At 48.8% G+C, this 14,769-nt stretch overlaps 1 protein-coding gene across 1 annotated transcript; it reads left to right on the top strand.

Annotated features, from left to right (window-relative positions):
• Positions 1-9,802: 9,802 nt before the first annotated feature.
• On the top strand, positions 9,803-13,664 carry FIGNL1 (fidgetin like 1). Its single transcript, XM_009480311.2, has 2 exons — positions 9,803-9,977; positions 11,581-13,664. The coding sequence occupies exons 1-2, from the start codon at positions 9,953-9,955 to the stop codon at positions 13,662-13,664; spliced, it is 2,109 nt and encodes a 702-aa protein (XP_009478586.2). The 5' UTR covers positions 9,803-9,952.
• Positions 13,665-14,769: the final 1,105 nt, after the last annotated feature.

Here is a 14,769-nt window from a genome sequence, read left to right as displayed (position 1 = left end):
GCTGTGGTAATTTGGTAAATGAAGTTAGGACTTCAAGACTTCATTACATAGCCAGATCAGTGGGGAGCGAGCACTAAATGAACACTAACCGACCTTATGGCAGGCTCTCTACTTTCTTCTAAAGGGTTTCCTTTTAAAGCAGCCATTTTGTCAAGTGTCAGCAAATAGGTTATGCTGGCTATTGGTTTTCACTTTGATCATTCATAATGAGGCCTCTTAAAAGCTCCTTAAGAGTTTTGTCAAAAGCTGTGTACTACCTGGTATTCTATGTTTTTAGCCAAGTTATTATAAGCGGTGATTACTTGAAAATAATCTGTAAGCTATGTTCTGTGAAACAGAGTTGTGATTTCTTTTTATGGCTACCATTCTGCTTACTTCATTGTGTAATAACTCTTTGACAAAAATGTGCTAAGAAATGTGATGGCAAAAATGTTACTCTTTGTTTCTCAAATTGGCTAACAAATGAGATAACAAATTACAATAAAAATAGAAGTCAAGAGAACTAACCCCCAAAATACGCTATGGTGCCCCCATCAGTGGTTTTCTTCCATTAACAGTGATGCCTGGAATATGCAAATATTGGAAAACAATTAACCTTCAGAGGAAGTCAAATAATGTGTACTTGACACAAACCATTGATATGTCATCCTGTCGAAGGCAGGTAAAGAGGTGAAATGAAAGTCAGAGACAATATCTGACTTTAATTACAGTACTTCTGCCATTTTGAAACGGAAATTCCAGACAGTTATTTCTGTGTGAATAAGAACAAAGTAAATAACCACTCCAAGAAAAAGAATCTGTAGGATTCATTTCTACATTTGCATTTGTTTTAATCTTTGCCTTTTACTACTTACATTTCCTTCAGCTTTCTTCCTCTGTGCCTTGCAAGTATACTTCCTTCATTTGGGAAGTTGCGAGTAGACCACGAAACATCCACCAGGGCAGTTAATTTGACACACAGTCTGCTCCTACCCAAACCATGCAACACGCACCGGGGCAGTTAATTTGACACACAGTCTGCTCCTACCCACTGTCTCTCCAGAAGGGATTAAAGCAGCTGACTACAGAGCAGGTGGATTTCTCTGGCGATTCCTAGTCACCTCACTTCTGCGGTGCAAACTGGGGAAGGATTAGTATTAATGTGTGTGCAAGTGGTACATAAGAGATGTGCACGAATCCTGACACTCAGGAAAAACTGACCAAGCTCTGTATTTCCAGCAGGTCAAGCTGTCCGACTAGGAGAGGTGATGGCATACCACCCTCTTGTAGGGCGAGCCAGAGGCTATGGTACCCACCCAGAGGGAAAAGCTGATTGCTATTTCTTTAGGGAACTGATTTCACAGGTAACAGATGAAGCAAGTGATGACAAATTAATCTGGCAAAACCAAGTAATATTCAAGCAGGTGACTGAGCCACCCCACAAGACACTACTCTCAGCTACAGCACCAGAAATTTTGATAGCACTATTCTCTTTAGCAGATCCAATATGAAATTAAGCTTTTCTTTAGTAGCACAACGCAATAGATTGCTAGACTGAAGAGAGTGGAAAATGCTGGCAGTTGTTTCCTTTCTCTGCTATTAGTTGTTTTAAAACAACATTATTCAGTTCTCATTACTTGGGAAACAATGTTCATCCATAGCACATACGGTCCACACTGATACAATTTTACAGTTTTTACATCATAAAAACACTAGAATCTAAGAGCCAGAGAAGAATTACACCTTCTCTATGAGACAGACCAGTAATTTTTATGTGACATATATAACCAGGTCTGTCCAGGAAAAAAAAAAGAAGAGATCAGCTATCATAGAGTAAGTCCAGGATAATTCCACTGGAATGAAATGGAGTTGCTTTGGGCTCACGTCACTATAACTGAAATAAAAATCTAACTAATATGTATTGGAAAAGAAATGCGTAAGTTAAGGCAACACTAGGCTGAACAATAGAGGATTTTGGTGGAAATCCTCTCCATGGAAGCCAGAGCAGAGGTGGGTGATGCACGCCTGTGTGAGCCTCAAACTGCTGCAGAACAGGGACGCGGGCAGGACACGCATCCAAACCCAGGAGACAGGAAATGTTCCCACGAGCCTGGAATTAGACATAGGTCCCTCTAGACATTTGTGGGAAAATGTTGCCAAAACTGACGTCCAATTAAACATTTTTCAGCATACGGGTATCAGTTTTAGAAGAGGTTGTTGTCCAGATACCAAAACTCCTTTTGGCAAAGAATTTAGGATAAGGGTTAATTTAAAATATTATAAATGCAGTCAAAGTTACTTTATTTTTGTTTTCAAAGAAGTGTCAGAAGTCAATCTTCTAATAAACAGCAGTGACAAGACCTATGGAATTACATTTCCCCATGGCCAGCCCAGTACAGAAATCTGAAATTCATGGTTCTCATTTTTCTGAAATTCTGGGATGATTTGAATATGTAATTGGTGAAGGCTGCCTTAATATTCAGTCTCTCATGCCCTCTTTTCCCCATGTGATGACTCCTTCATAGAGTATTAATGTTAGGTCATCTGAAAAGGAAATTTGGGCTATGTCATCAAGTCAGGAGCAAAAGTGTTGAAAAGAGTATTTTTGAAAGAAGAACATAACTGCTGTTTCTGCTCTGTAGCTTTACAACATACCTGTAAGTGAGAAATAATGTATGAATAGTTAATATGTGAACCTGGATTTATTGTGCCTTGTGTGCAAAAGCTAATACAGTCTGTGCTGATTAATACCGTTTGATGTTAAAAATAATTACAAAATCTCAGAATTGTATTTTAGTAGAATATCCACATCTCAAGGGAGACAGTGCGGCTACCAGAGGAGGGGAAAAAATTAACTTTTCAGTAACCATACTTTTTTTTTTTTTTTAACTAGTAGAGAGCTAGTACAATACTTACATTCTTAATAATAATGACAAATTATAAATCTTATTTTGTTACTGATGGTGAAATATTGGAAAGATATGTATTTATTAAAGTATTGCTAATATATTTGTGCTGGTTTTGGCTGGGATAGAGTTAATTTTCTTCACAGTAGCTAGTATGGGGCTGTGTTTTGGATTTGTGCTGGAAACAGTGTTGGTAACTGTCGTGGTTTAGCCCCAGCCAGCAACTAAGCACCACGCAGCCGCTCGCTCACTCCCCCTGCCCCGATGGGATGGGGGAGAGAATCGGAGGAGTAAGAGTGAGAAACACTCCTGGGTTGAGAGAAGAACAGTTTAATACTTGAAATAAAGTAAAATAGTAATGATGATAATAACAATATAATAATGATAATAACAATATACAAAGCAAGTGATGCACAATGCAATTGCTCACCACCCGCCGACCGATGGCTGCCCCCTGGCCAACCCCCCCCAGCTTCTATACTGAGCATGACATCATATGGTATGGAATAGCCCTTCGGTCAGTTTGGATCAGCTATTCTGGCTGTGCCCCCTCCCAGTTTCTTGTACGCCTGGCAGAGCATGGGAAGCTGAAAAGTCCTTGACTAGCATAAGCAGTACTCAGCAACAACTAAAAACATCGGTGTGTTATCAACATTCTTCTCCTACTAAATCCAAAACACAGCACTATGCCTGCTACTAGGAAGAAAATTAACTCTATCCCAGCTGAACCCAGGACAGTAACACAGGGATGTTTTCGTTGTTGCTGAGCAGTGCTTACACAGGGTCAAGGCCTTCTCTGCTCCTCACCCCACCCCACCAGTGAGTAGGCTGGGGGTGCACAAGAAGTTGGGAGGAGACACAGCTGGGGCAGCTGACCCCACCTGACCAAATTCCATATCATATGACATCATACTCGGCATATAAAGCTGGGGGAAGAAGGAAGAAGGGGAGGACGTTCAGAGTGATGGCGCTTGTCTTCCCAAGTAACCATTACACGTAATGGAGCCCTGCTTTCCTGGAGATGGCTGAACACCTGCCTGCCCATGGGAAGCAGTGAATGAATTTCTTGTTTTGCTTTGCTTGCGTGTGCGGCTTTTGCTTTACCTATTAAACTGCCTTTATCTCAACCCACGAGTTTTCTCATTTTTACTCTTCTGATTCTCTCCCCCATCCCTCCGGGGTGGGGAGTGAGTGGGCGCCTGTGTGGTGCTTAGTTGCCAGCTGGGGTTAAACCACAACAATACTATACACTGCACTGTATTATAATTATTAAATTTCTAACTTTCTCTTGCCTTGAGATTCTGCTCATGGTTATTGGGTTTTTTGTTGTTGTCTCTTGTAAGGACACCATATTTAATGAGTAGTACTCACATTGCAGTTGACTTACAACAGCAGTCTACATGTTGAGATATGCATAAACTTGAATTGCTCGAATACAGGAGCAAATGAGAAATAAAACTGAGAACCCTAAAGACCAGGGTGGTGGGGGCAGATTAAACAATAATAATATCTATGTAGCATATCTAGAGTCTGTATGACCTAAACGGAAAAATAATCAGACATTATTTTATTATAATTTGTGAGCTGTCGAGTTCCTTTAAAATCTGTATCCAAAGCTGTGGTGGGTTGACCCTGGCTGGATGCCAGGTGCCCACCAAAGCTGCTCTATCACTCCCCTCCTCAGCTGGACAGGGGAGAGAAAATGTAACGAAAGGCTCCTGGGTCGAGATGAGGACAGGGAGAGATCACTCAGCAATTATTATCACAGGCAAAACAGACTCAACTTGGGGAAAGTTAATTTAATTTATTACAAGTCAAATCAGAGTAGGGTAATGAGAAATAAAAACTAAATCTTAAAACACCTTCCCCCCACCCCTCCCTTATTCCCAGGCTCAAATTCGCTCCCTGAATTCTCTACCTCCTCCCCCTGAGTGGTGCAGGGGGACGGGGAATGGGGGTTTCGGCCAGTTCATCATGCATTGTCTCTGCTGCTCCTTCCTCCTCAGGGGAGGACTCCTCACACTCTTCCCCTGCTCCAGCGTGGGGTACCTGCCATGGGAGACAGTCCTCCATGAACTGCTCCAGCATGGGTCCTTCCCACGGGCTGCAGTTCTTCAGGAGCAGACTGCTCCAGCGTGGGTCCCCCATGGGGTCACAAGTCCTGCCAGCAAACCTGCTCCAGTGTGGGCTCCTTTCTCACCATGGGTCCACAGGTCCTACCAGGAGCCTGCTCCAGCAGGGGCTTCCCATGGGATCACAGCCTCCTTTGGGCACATCCACCTGCTCTGGTGTGGGGTCCTCCCCGGCTGCAGGTGGATATCTGCTCCACCATGGACCTCCATGGGCTGCAGGGGCACAGCTGCCTCACCATGGGCTGCACCAGGGGCTGCAGGGGAATCTCTGCTCCGGTGCCTGGAGCACCTCCTGCCCTCCTTCTGCACTGGCCTTGGTGTCTGCAGAGTCGTTCCTCTCACATAATTCTCACTCCTCACTCCAGCTGCTGTTGTGCAGGGTATTTTTTCGCCCTTAAATACGTTATCCCAGAAGTGCTACCACCATCGCTGATGGGCTCGTCTTTGGCCAGCAGCGGGTCCGTCTTGGAGCCGGCCGGCATTGGCCTTATTGGACATGGGGGAAGCTTCTAGCAGCTTCTCACAGAAGCTGCCCCTGTAGCCCCCCTGCTACCAAAACCTTGCCATGCAAACCCAATACAAAAGCCTATTAAACAGACAAGTAGGTTTTAATTGGCAGCAGTAATAAATGGAAACAAAACTACAACTATTGTCTGTCTTTGCCATTAACCAAGCTTTTCCCATTTTATTCATGCCAGATGCGCTGCTAGGGGTCTAACTTCCTCACCCAGGTCACATCAGCGCCCTGCTTTTCACCATCGGTGACTTTTTCTCAATGTGTTCTTCAAACAAATTACTTCGTAGATGAGAGTTCCTGCAGGAAGTGTCCTCCTCAGCAACAGGCATCCTGAAAAATGCCTGGCCGTAACCAGGGTTGATGCCGACCCTTCTGTCAAGTTCTGCATGGTCCTGAAGCTGTATCGGCTACTGGAGCCAGCTGCCCAGCTTCGGCTTTGGTTTGCAGCTCAGGCGCAATCAGGCAGGACAAGGCCACGGCCCGTTTCATTCGCCCTGCCTCGCTGCAGCCTGCAGCTCCTCCCGAGGGGAGCTTGCAGCTGCAGGCTCCTTCACTCCCTGCCCCTGTGCAGCCCAAGGGAAATCAGGCAGGCACGCCTTGGGGGAAATCCGATGGCAGCATTGTAACAAATGATAAATGTTAGCCCAGTGTGGCCTTAGATGATAGCTTGCATAGCAGCGTAGACAGTTTAATATGCTGTCTGCACTAATGGTATAACAAGCTTGACGTATAACAAAAACCTGACAGTAAGTGTAAAGGAACGTTTCTCACGGGAAATTAAATGTTCACCCACACAGTAGTGACTGTGTTAATACCAGAGGTGTAAGTGCAGCACAGTGCGCTCATTTGCATCTAGGTCGGCAGGCTAATTTGAACGTGGGTTGGTGTGATGCAGCTAAGGGCTCCATGCCCAGATTCTGTGCGTCAGGTAAATCCACCTGGGCCACCATCTTTGGCCCCGTAAGGAACGACGCCATTCATCTCGTCCCTCTGCCAGGGAGTCCAGCTACTGCTGCTGAGGCCTTTAGCAGAGCTGTTCTCCCAAAAACGCCTGTTCAGCAGCTCTCGTTTCCGGGGCTGTTAGACAGCATTACCTCCTGATCCTGGCGTGGCGGCTGCGGGAGCCTTGCGGCCTGTGCCGCAGTGGGAGCGATGAGACGGGCAGGCGCTGCGTGCACAGAGGGCGCGGGTGCCCGTCACCACCACCCGGAGCTCTGCCAAGGGCGGCAGCTGGCCCGCGCGGCTCTGGCACGGCTGCCGGTGACCTTCAGCGGCACAAGCACATTAGCCGTAACCGGCCCGCGCCGCCGGCCCGTCACCTCTCCTGGGGCAGCACCTCAGCTGCAGCGCTCCCCGGGCGAGCCGGGGCTCGCCTTTGGGCACGTCTCCCGTGGGGTGAGCCCCGCGCGGAGGGCGGGTGCTGGGGAGAACCCAGGACTGCGCTTGCCCAGCCTCCTCCAAACTGAGCAATGGGCACCCAGAGGGCCTTCTAAGCAAAGGGAGGGGAACGCACAGCGGGGTACGCTGATGGGAGGCAGCCGCCCTGCCACTTTGGGCAGCCACGGAGCTTGACATGGGAGGAGCCATGGCCCTCAAGTCAAAGGCTAACTCTGAACCTTAGCTAACATCATATCAGGCCAAGATGTTTTTGTAAGCTGACAAGTAAAGGACGCTTAATCATCCCTAATCAGAAGAACATTCAGTATCCTTTAACCAAAGACATCCCAGAACAACCAGACCTTGAAGGAGTACTAAGAAACTGATAAAAGGGAACATCCTGCCCCAGAAGGAGCCAAAAACCAGTAACTGGGGGAAAGGTAATTCCAGCAGGGGAGATCACAACCACCGACTCAATTTAGAATCATAGAATCATAGAATCGTTTAGGTTGGAAAAGACCTTTAAGATCATCCAGTCCAACCATTAACCTACACTACCAAGTCCACACTAAACCAATCAAGGGTAGACTAGACTAAACCATGTCCCACAGTGCCACATCTACCCGTTTTTTGAACACTTCCAGGGATGGTGACTCCACCACCTCTCTGGGCAGCCTGTTCCAATGCTTGACCACCCTTTCTGTAAAGAAATTTTCCTAATATCCAACCTAAACCTCCCCTGGCGCGGCTTGAGCCCATTTAGGACCAAAAGGATTTGCCCCCCAACACCCGTACAGAGCACGCGTACTAATTTACATAGCAAGCGAGGCTAATCAGAATATAGCTGACCAACAGCGGATAGGATGGTAATTACTAACCAACCATGGTAAAACGAATGATCCCTAACTCTGTACGTTTTGTGTATAAACAAGGCGCGGAAAGCCTCGTTCGGTGTGCTACCGCCTCGCGCCCGCCTCTGCGCAGAAACGAAACCGGTACCGCGACTCGGCGCGCGGACTGGATTGCTGCGGAGTGCGTAACGAACGCCCTTTGTGAGCCAACACCCGGGCTCCCGCAGTCACCCCACGCGCCTCGACCGCCGCCGCGCGGCAGCCCTTCGTCTCCACGTGCCCATTCCCTGCCGAAAACGGCCTGGACAGGCGATAAAAGTAATAAAATCCTTTGAATTCTCCTCGCCGCTTCCTCCTCGGCTGCCGCAGCCTTCAGCTGAGGGACCAACCCGTTCCCACGAAAAGCCTTCCCGCCGCGCGCGCGGGCACGTCAGGGCTCGGAACCCCTTCCGGGCAAGCAGCCGTCCCCGAGACATCAGCAGGCTGGCCTTACGGCGCGCCAGGCGAGGGGCCCGGGCCGCCATCGGGGGGCCCGGGGAGCGGGGCAAGGCGGGGACGCGGGGGGAGCGGGGCCCACGGGGGGGGTGGAGCACGCGGCCGACGGGACTCAACGGGCGCCGCACGCACCGCCCCGCGCGCGGCCACCGGGGCGGGGCCGGCCCGCCTCCCAAGGCGCGGATGCCGCGTCTATTGGAGGGCGTGCGCCCGAGGCGCAGCCAATAGAAAGCAGGAAGGCCGGCGCGCGGGCCCCGCCCCCTCGCTCTCCGTCCCCTCCACTGCCCCGGCAAGGCTGAGAGGGTGACGTCGGCGCGGCGAACCTTCCCGCCTTCCGCTCGGCCCTCCCTTCCCGGCTTCTGGTTGGCTGCACCTCCCAGGGCCCTGTTATTCCATTGGTGGGCGAGAGCGGGGGCGGGGCGTGAGGCAGGGCGGGCTCGGGGCCCGCTGAGGCGGCGGGCGGCGGCTGTGGCCGGTGGGTAATGCGCGCGCGCACGGTGGGCGCGGGAGAGGTGCGGCTGCCGCGGGACCCCCTCCGCCCGATCCCCTTCCTCCCCCGCCGCGCTCTGCCTCGCTCTCCTTGCACCCCCTCACCCCCGCCCCCGCTGCAGGCGCCGAGCGGCGTGCGCCGGCCCCCGGCCGTTGGAGCCGGTTGGCGACCGTTGCGCCCCCACCCCTCAGGCGTGAGGGCCCTGGCTGCGCTGCCGCGGCTGAGCCCGCCCGGCCCAGCCCGTGCCGAGGTGGTGGTGGTGGTGGGGGGGTCCCTTCGCCCTGGTGTGGAGGGCCGAAGGCCGCCTGGGAGGCCTCGGGGCTCTGGTCTCGGCTTCCCCTCCGCCGGTGCGGTGCGGGGGGCCGGGCTGCTTGAAGCCGTGCCAGCGGGGGCTCCTGAGCTGAGGGGCCCTGCCCTGGCTTCTGGCCGGCTGGACGGTGTCGGTCTGTGCGTGCTCCGCAGCTGGGGACAGGGCTGAGCCTTGCCTGGCTGCCCTTCTGGTTTTCTCGTCTGTGGGCAAGCGAGCTTTCCCCGTGTTTTGAGTGGGTGTACGTGTTCATGTATGAATGTGGTGATGTGCGGCAGGGGGGTCAGGTGGTGGCTTACCCCTCTGTTTGCTGAGGCTGCACATTGGCATACCAGAAATTCATTGCCATCAGTGCTTTGATGAACCCCCAGCGCTTGACGTTTACATGAAAGCATGATGCCTACAACATCTGGGAATGGTTTTGGCTGTTGAAGAAGGACTGACCGGCCCTGTATGGATTTAGCTAGCTCTTGGGGAGAAATAGTAAGGCTATGAGGATGACTAATAGGAATAAGAATAGGGAGAGAATACGCTATTAGAAGGTACTTAAGAAGAAAAATCAAATGGAAATTTTAAACTAGCTGCCGCTGTTCACTTCCTATGACCTTCTCTCAGAGCTGTGAAGGTGATTACTAAATCTTTGGGAAGTGGTGGCGAACTTGAGGTTTTATATTCTGAATGATGTAAATCTGTGGAAATACTTCATGGGAGCAAATGCCTGCTCCTAAACTTCTTCCGAACTTTGTTTCATAAGGTGGTTTTGATTCAACAGTTACAAAAAAGTTATGTGCACGGTGACAGTTATTTAGTATGTCATTTAGTAGTTGTTTAGAGAAAAGAAAGAAGAGGCTGCAGCCCCCCATCTCCTGTTCACCCATCGCTCAGCTGCAGGTGGATTATGGTGGGAATTTGTGCCTCGTTTGGTAGGCACAAGTTAGACTTCTCACGGTACAAAAGTTGACAGTAATTTTTCAGAGGAAACCTTATTTTTGTATTTGTTTGTTTGGTTTTTTTTAATTGGCTTCCCATGTAAAGGTGCTGAATTTGCAGGTAAAAGATGTTTCAGCTTCCCTAAACAGCTCTACAAAAGTGGGCTGAAGTCCAAAAAAATCCAGTCCAAAAGAATTTATTTCCTTATTGTTTAAAATAATTTATCTCCTCCTTCCATAATTGTGTTGTGCTCTCTGTTGTCTTACATTGATGCAAGACTTTTTGAGAGGGGACCTCCACAGACACAGACTATAGTCCTTCAGGTCTGTCTCCCCAGTCTTACACCTACGTTACACCTATACGTTAATCAACACTCATACGTAGTCTGTAGCTGATTCAGAAGAAGATTGCAAGTTGACTCGTACTCTGTTGGAGGGGGTGCAGAATATATGGACCTCCACTTTAACAGTTTTTCTTTTAAGTATTCTCTGGCAGGGACACCCTGGTAGGTATTGAAGTTAAAAAGAAAGAAATTAGAATTTGATGTCTTTCAGTCATGTCATATATTAGATGTATGTCCTGTATGGACAGATGAGAAGATCAGAATTACTGTGTGTTAGGAGGTTTCTGCAAACCCTGTTGAGGCTGTGGTGGATTTCTCGTAATTTTGCTCACGCCCCTGTCTCTTCTGAAGTCAGGAATTTTTGATGTGACCAGAAATATCTCTGCACATGCTACCCTGCAGAGAAGGACTTCTTTGAAAATACGTTGTAAACAGGAGCATGTCTTTTCAAGGCTAGCAAAGTGCACCTTCCTAGCCAAATGCCATCTTCCATATTTCTTAAACCAAAAAATTGCTGAAGGAATTTAAATTCCACTTTCTAAAACAGGGAAATAAGCATCACTTCAAACACACAAGAACTTTGTTTCTCTGAAATATAAAATGGGGAGATTTTAGTACGTTCTAAATGGGATAAATAGTTTTGAACATTTGCTATGAATCTGTAAATATTTTCTCAATCTGAAATTTCACTAAATTCAGGCTTATTCTTTCCACTTTTACCTCCCTTCACAGACTTCACACATAGTTTTCTTTATTAGCTTCGTTGTTTCATTTTTCTTATCATCACTGCAATAAATTTGATCATTCTGACAGTGATGTATATCATCTGTCCTCCTCTGCACTGTGCCATATTCTGTCAAATTAGAGTGAAAGCACTGGTGATTTCATTGAACAAGGCCATTTTTTCTTTGGCCATCTGTTACCATTCTTTGCAATCTACTTACCTCCCCAGGAGACCTGATTAGAAGCAAACTCTTTCTTCCCCCCCTGCCCCTTCCCTTCTTCTTTTCTTTCTTTGAACAGGGAAGAAAAGAGAACTTCCGTCTAAATGGCTTTACACCACAAAGCTGCTTGCTTTTTGGAAATGTTAAAGTGTCCAGACTGGCTAAGTAGCTTAGAAGATCTGCTGCACTATTTCTCTCAATTAAAATAATGTATGTTCGTGTATATGTATTTAGGAAAGGGGGAAAGCAGCCAAAGCAAGCGGCTGTAAAATGCATTTTATAACAGCAGGTGTTTTATGTATGTTGCAGTGTCAGTGATGGACCCACACACACAGAGCACCGTGCACCTGAGTGACTGGCAGAAGAGTTACTTTGCTATTACCTCTGGCACCTGCACGCCTGGACAGAAGGCAGATGAATACCGTGCCAAAATCCTGCGTATTCAGTATGCATGGGCAAACGCTGAGATCTCTCAGGTCTGTGCTGCCAGCCTGTTTAAAAAATACGCAGAGAAATATGCTGCGATTATTGATTCTGACAACATAGAGACTGGCTTGAATAACTATGCTGAAAACATTTTGACTTTGGCCAAGTGTCAGCAAAATGACAGTGACAAGTGGCAATCTGCCTTGACAGCAGATAATGTATTTGAATTAAAGTGTGTGCGAGAGAGGATGCAGGCTGGCAAAGATGCCCAAAGCTCTCGGGTGGCACCAACAGACGCTTGTGTCCTAGCTGATAAAGGGGTCAGTGCCTCTGCTGCTCCAGGTCTTCCTAAACTCGGTATCTTCAGCAGCACCGGAGAGACTGAGCTCTGTGCTGGCTCAGCAACATGTGCAAGTCAGGGACCAGATCTCCTTGAGCATCCCTCATCTTCAAAGTCTCTTCCAAGCAGTGTGCCTCCCGTCACCAAGCCTTCGGATACGCTTCCTGCCTCTTCAGCCTCCTTAAACGAACAGGTTCGTACAGGTGTCCTGGCAACTCCACTATTTGGAAGTAAAGAAGTAGCAAGTGTTAGTTCTCTGAAAATGTCAAGTAACTGCTGTGAGGGACAAAATTTGTCTCTTTCCAATCAGTCAGCTATACCTGCGTGGTCCACAAGTTCTGGAAAAAGAAAAGCGTTTTATGGTCTGGCTGAGGAAGGCAGCACGGGGATTCCTGGCCTTGCTCCATGCCAGGCTTCCATTAGTACAGAAGCCAGCAGTTTTTCAGGGAAGAGAAACAGAAATGAAGAGAGCAGTGTTCCTGGTTTTAGAACTGCAAAAGAACAGCTGTGGGTGGATCAGCAGAAGAAATCTCAAAACCTACCCCAGCGTGCACCAGTCTTGTCATACGGAGGTGTAAAAAAATCACTGGGTGCAGGCAGATCTCGGGGGCCATTTGGCAAGTTTGTTCCTCCAGTTCCCAAACAAGACGGAAATGAAGACGGAGGAGCACAGCGTAAACCTCATACAACAGGGCCAACGGGTCCATTGCTGCCTGTAGATGAACGACTGAAAAACATCGAACCAAAAATGGTTGAACTTATTATGCACGAGATCATGGACCATGGGCCTCCTGTCAACTGGGATGACATTGCTGGAGTTGAATTTGCTAAAGCTACCATAAAAGAAATAGTCGTCTGGCCCATGCTGAGGCCAGACATCTTCACTGGGTTACGTGGTCCTCCTAAAGGAATTCTTCTCTTTGGCCCCCCTGGGACTGGCAAGACTCTTATAGGCAAGTGCATTGCATGCCAGTCTGGAGCAACTTTTTTTAGCATCAGTGCCTCTTCGCTGACTTCCAAGTGGGTAGGCGAGGGGGAAAAGATGGTCCGTGCGCTGTTCGCCGTGGCACGGTGTCAACAGCCAGCAGTGATTTTCATCGATGAAATTGATTCTCTGTTGTCTCAGCGAGGAGACGGGGAGCATGAGTCGTCGAGAAGAATAAAAACTGAATTTCTGGTCCAGTTAGATGGGGCAACGACCTCCTCTGAAGATCGTGTTCTAGTGGTTGGAGCAACAAATCGACCCCAAGAGATCGATGAAGCTGCCCGGAGGAGACTAGTGAAGAGACTGTACATTCCTCTTCCAGAAGCCTCAGCTAGGAAGCAGATTGTTACCCGCCTAATGTCAAAGGAGCACTGCTCCCTAAATGAAGAGGAAATGGAACTCATAGTTAAGAAATCGAATGGGTTTTCTGGGGCAGACATGACACAGCTCTGTCGAGAAGCATCCCTGGGCCCTATCCGCAGCCTTCAGTCCGCAGACATTGCAACCATTGTGCCAGAGCAAGTACGGCCTATTACTTTTCTGGACTTTGAAAGTGCCTTGAGAACCGTGCGGCCCAGCGTCTCCTCGAAGGACCTAGAGCTGTATGAGACCTGGAACCAGACATTTGGCTGTGGTAGATAATGGCATCCGAACTGCTGAACCAAAACATGTCTTCAACGCTGTCGTGTCTTAAACCCATGACAACTTAGGGTGTCTGCACTTCTTTTTGTTTCTGTCTTTGGAATAAATCTTCTTACGTTATGCAGGCAGATGCCTAGGCCCTGGCCTGAGGTTTAGCCAACCGAAAAGACCGCGAGAAACCGCTGGTCATACGAGAAATTGCTGGACACAAGGAACAGAGTGAGAAGCTGACAAAAGTTATGGACAGCTGCTGCGAAAGACAGACGAATTTCACTGATGTTTAAGGGGAAGATGGTCAAACCTCACGTGTAATTGTAGGGAGTATTGGGGGGAATCTTGCAAGGCCCACTGTGCCGTGTCAGTAATGCCGTGTTAGGCTGAGGGGACCCAGGTAATGTTACCAGAAATACCAGTTTTGGGTAGTCATGTCGCAAAACTGGGACTGATGGGGAAAAGTGGTTAGGGGCGCATTGTCTGGGGAGAGATGGAAGCAGAGGAAGGAAAGAGTCAGCGTGGATGTGGGAAGGCTAGAAGGGTGGATAAAAGGGGATGGCCTCCTGTAAGCAGCGCTCTTGTCTGACAGCCCTGTGCCAGCCACATCACTGCAGTCTGTCCCAGCTTTGTATTAAATCCTTTTTCTGATGATTTTCTGCTTGACCTTGCTTTCTGTGCTGTGTCTGTGCCTGTTGATGTGTGTTATCAGGAGGTTTGGGCACCTGCAGCTGGAGAAGAGGCCATGGGTCACAGGGGCTGTAGGATCTGAGGGCCAGCCATAGGCTAGCTGATGCGTTTGGGGCCAGGTGCTGCAGGGATCCCACTGTGCACTGACAGAACATGTGAGCAAACTTCAAGCTGGGCTAGCTGGCAAGCAGGAGGAAACCAGCAGCGGGAAAGAGCTGAGGCATGAGCCAGTGGCAGGGCAAGGGGGCTCAGGGTCTGGGCATGGACTTCAGATGAACTGAAATCCTGTGGCAACGTTTGAAGGCTTCACAAGTGTGGTGTTCTGGTGAAGCTGGAGAGTGCGGGAGCCTGCATGTCTCGCTGGAGAGCTTCGGTCCTCTTCAGCTGGAGGTGAGGGACAAGATGGGGCTGGGGTGTTGGATTT

This window comes from Pelecanus crispus, chromosome 2 (genome assembly GCF_030463565.1).
Source record: "Pelecanus crispus isolate bPelCri1 chromosome 2, bPelCri1.pri, whole genome shotgun sequence".
Lineage (NCBI taxonomy): Eukaryota > Metazoa > Chordata > Aves > Pelecaniformes > Pelecanidae > Pelecanus > Pelecanus crispus.
The sequence above is the reverse complement of the archived record's forward strand: the minus strand, read 5'-3'. Positions and strand labels throughout refer to the sequence as shown.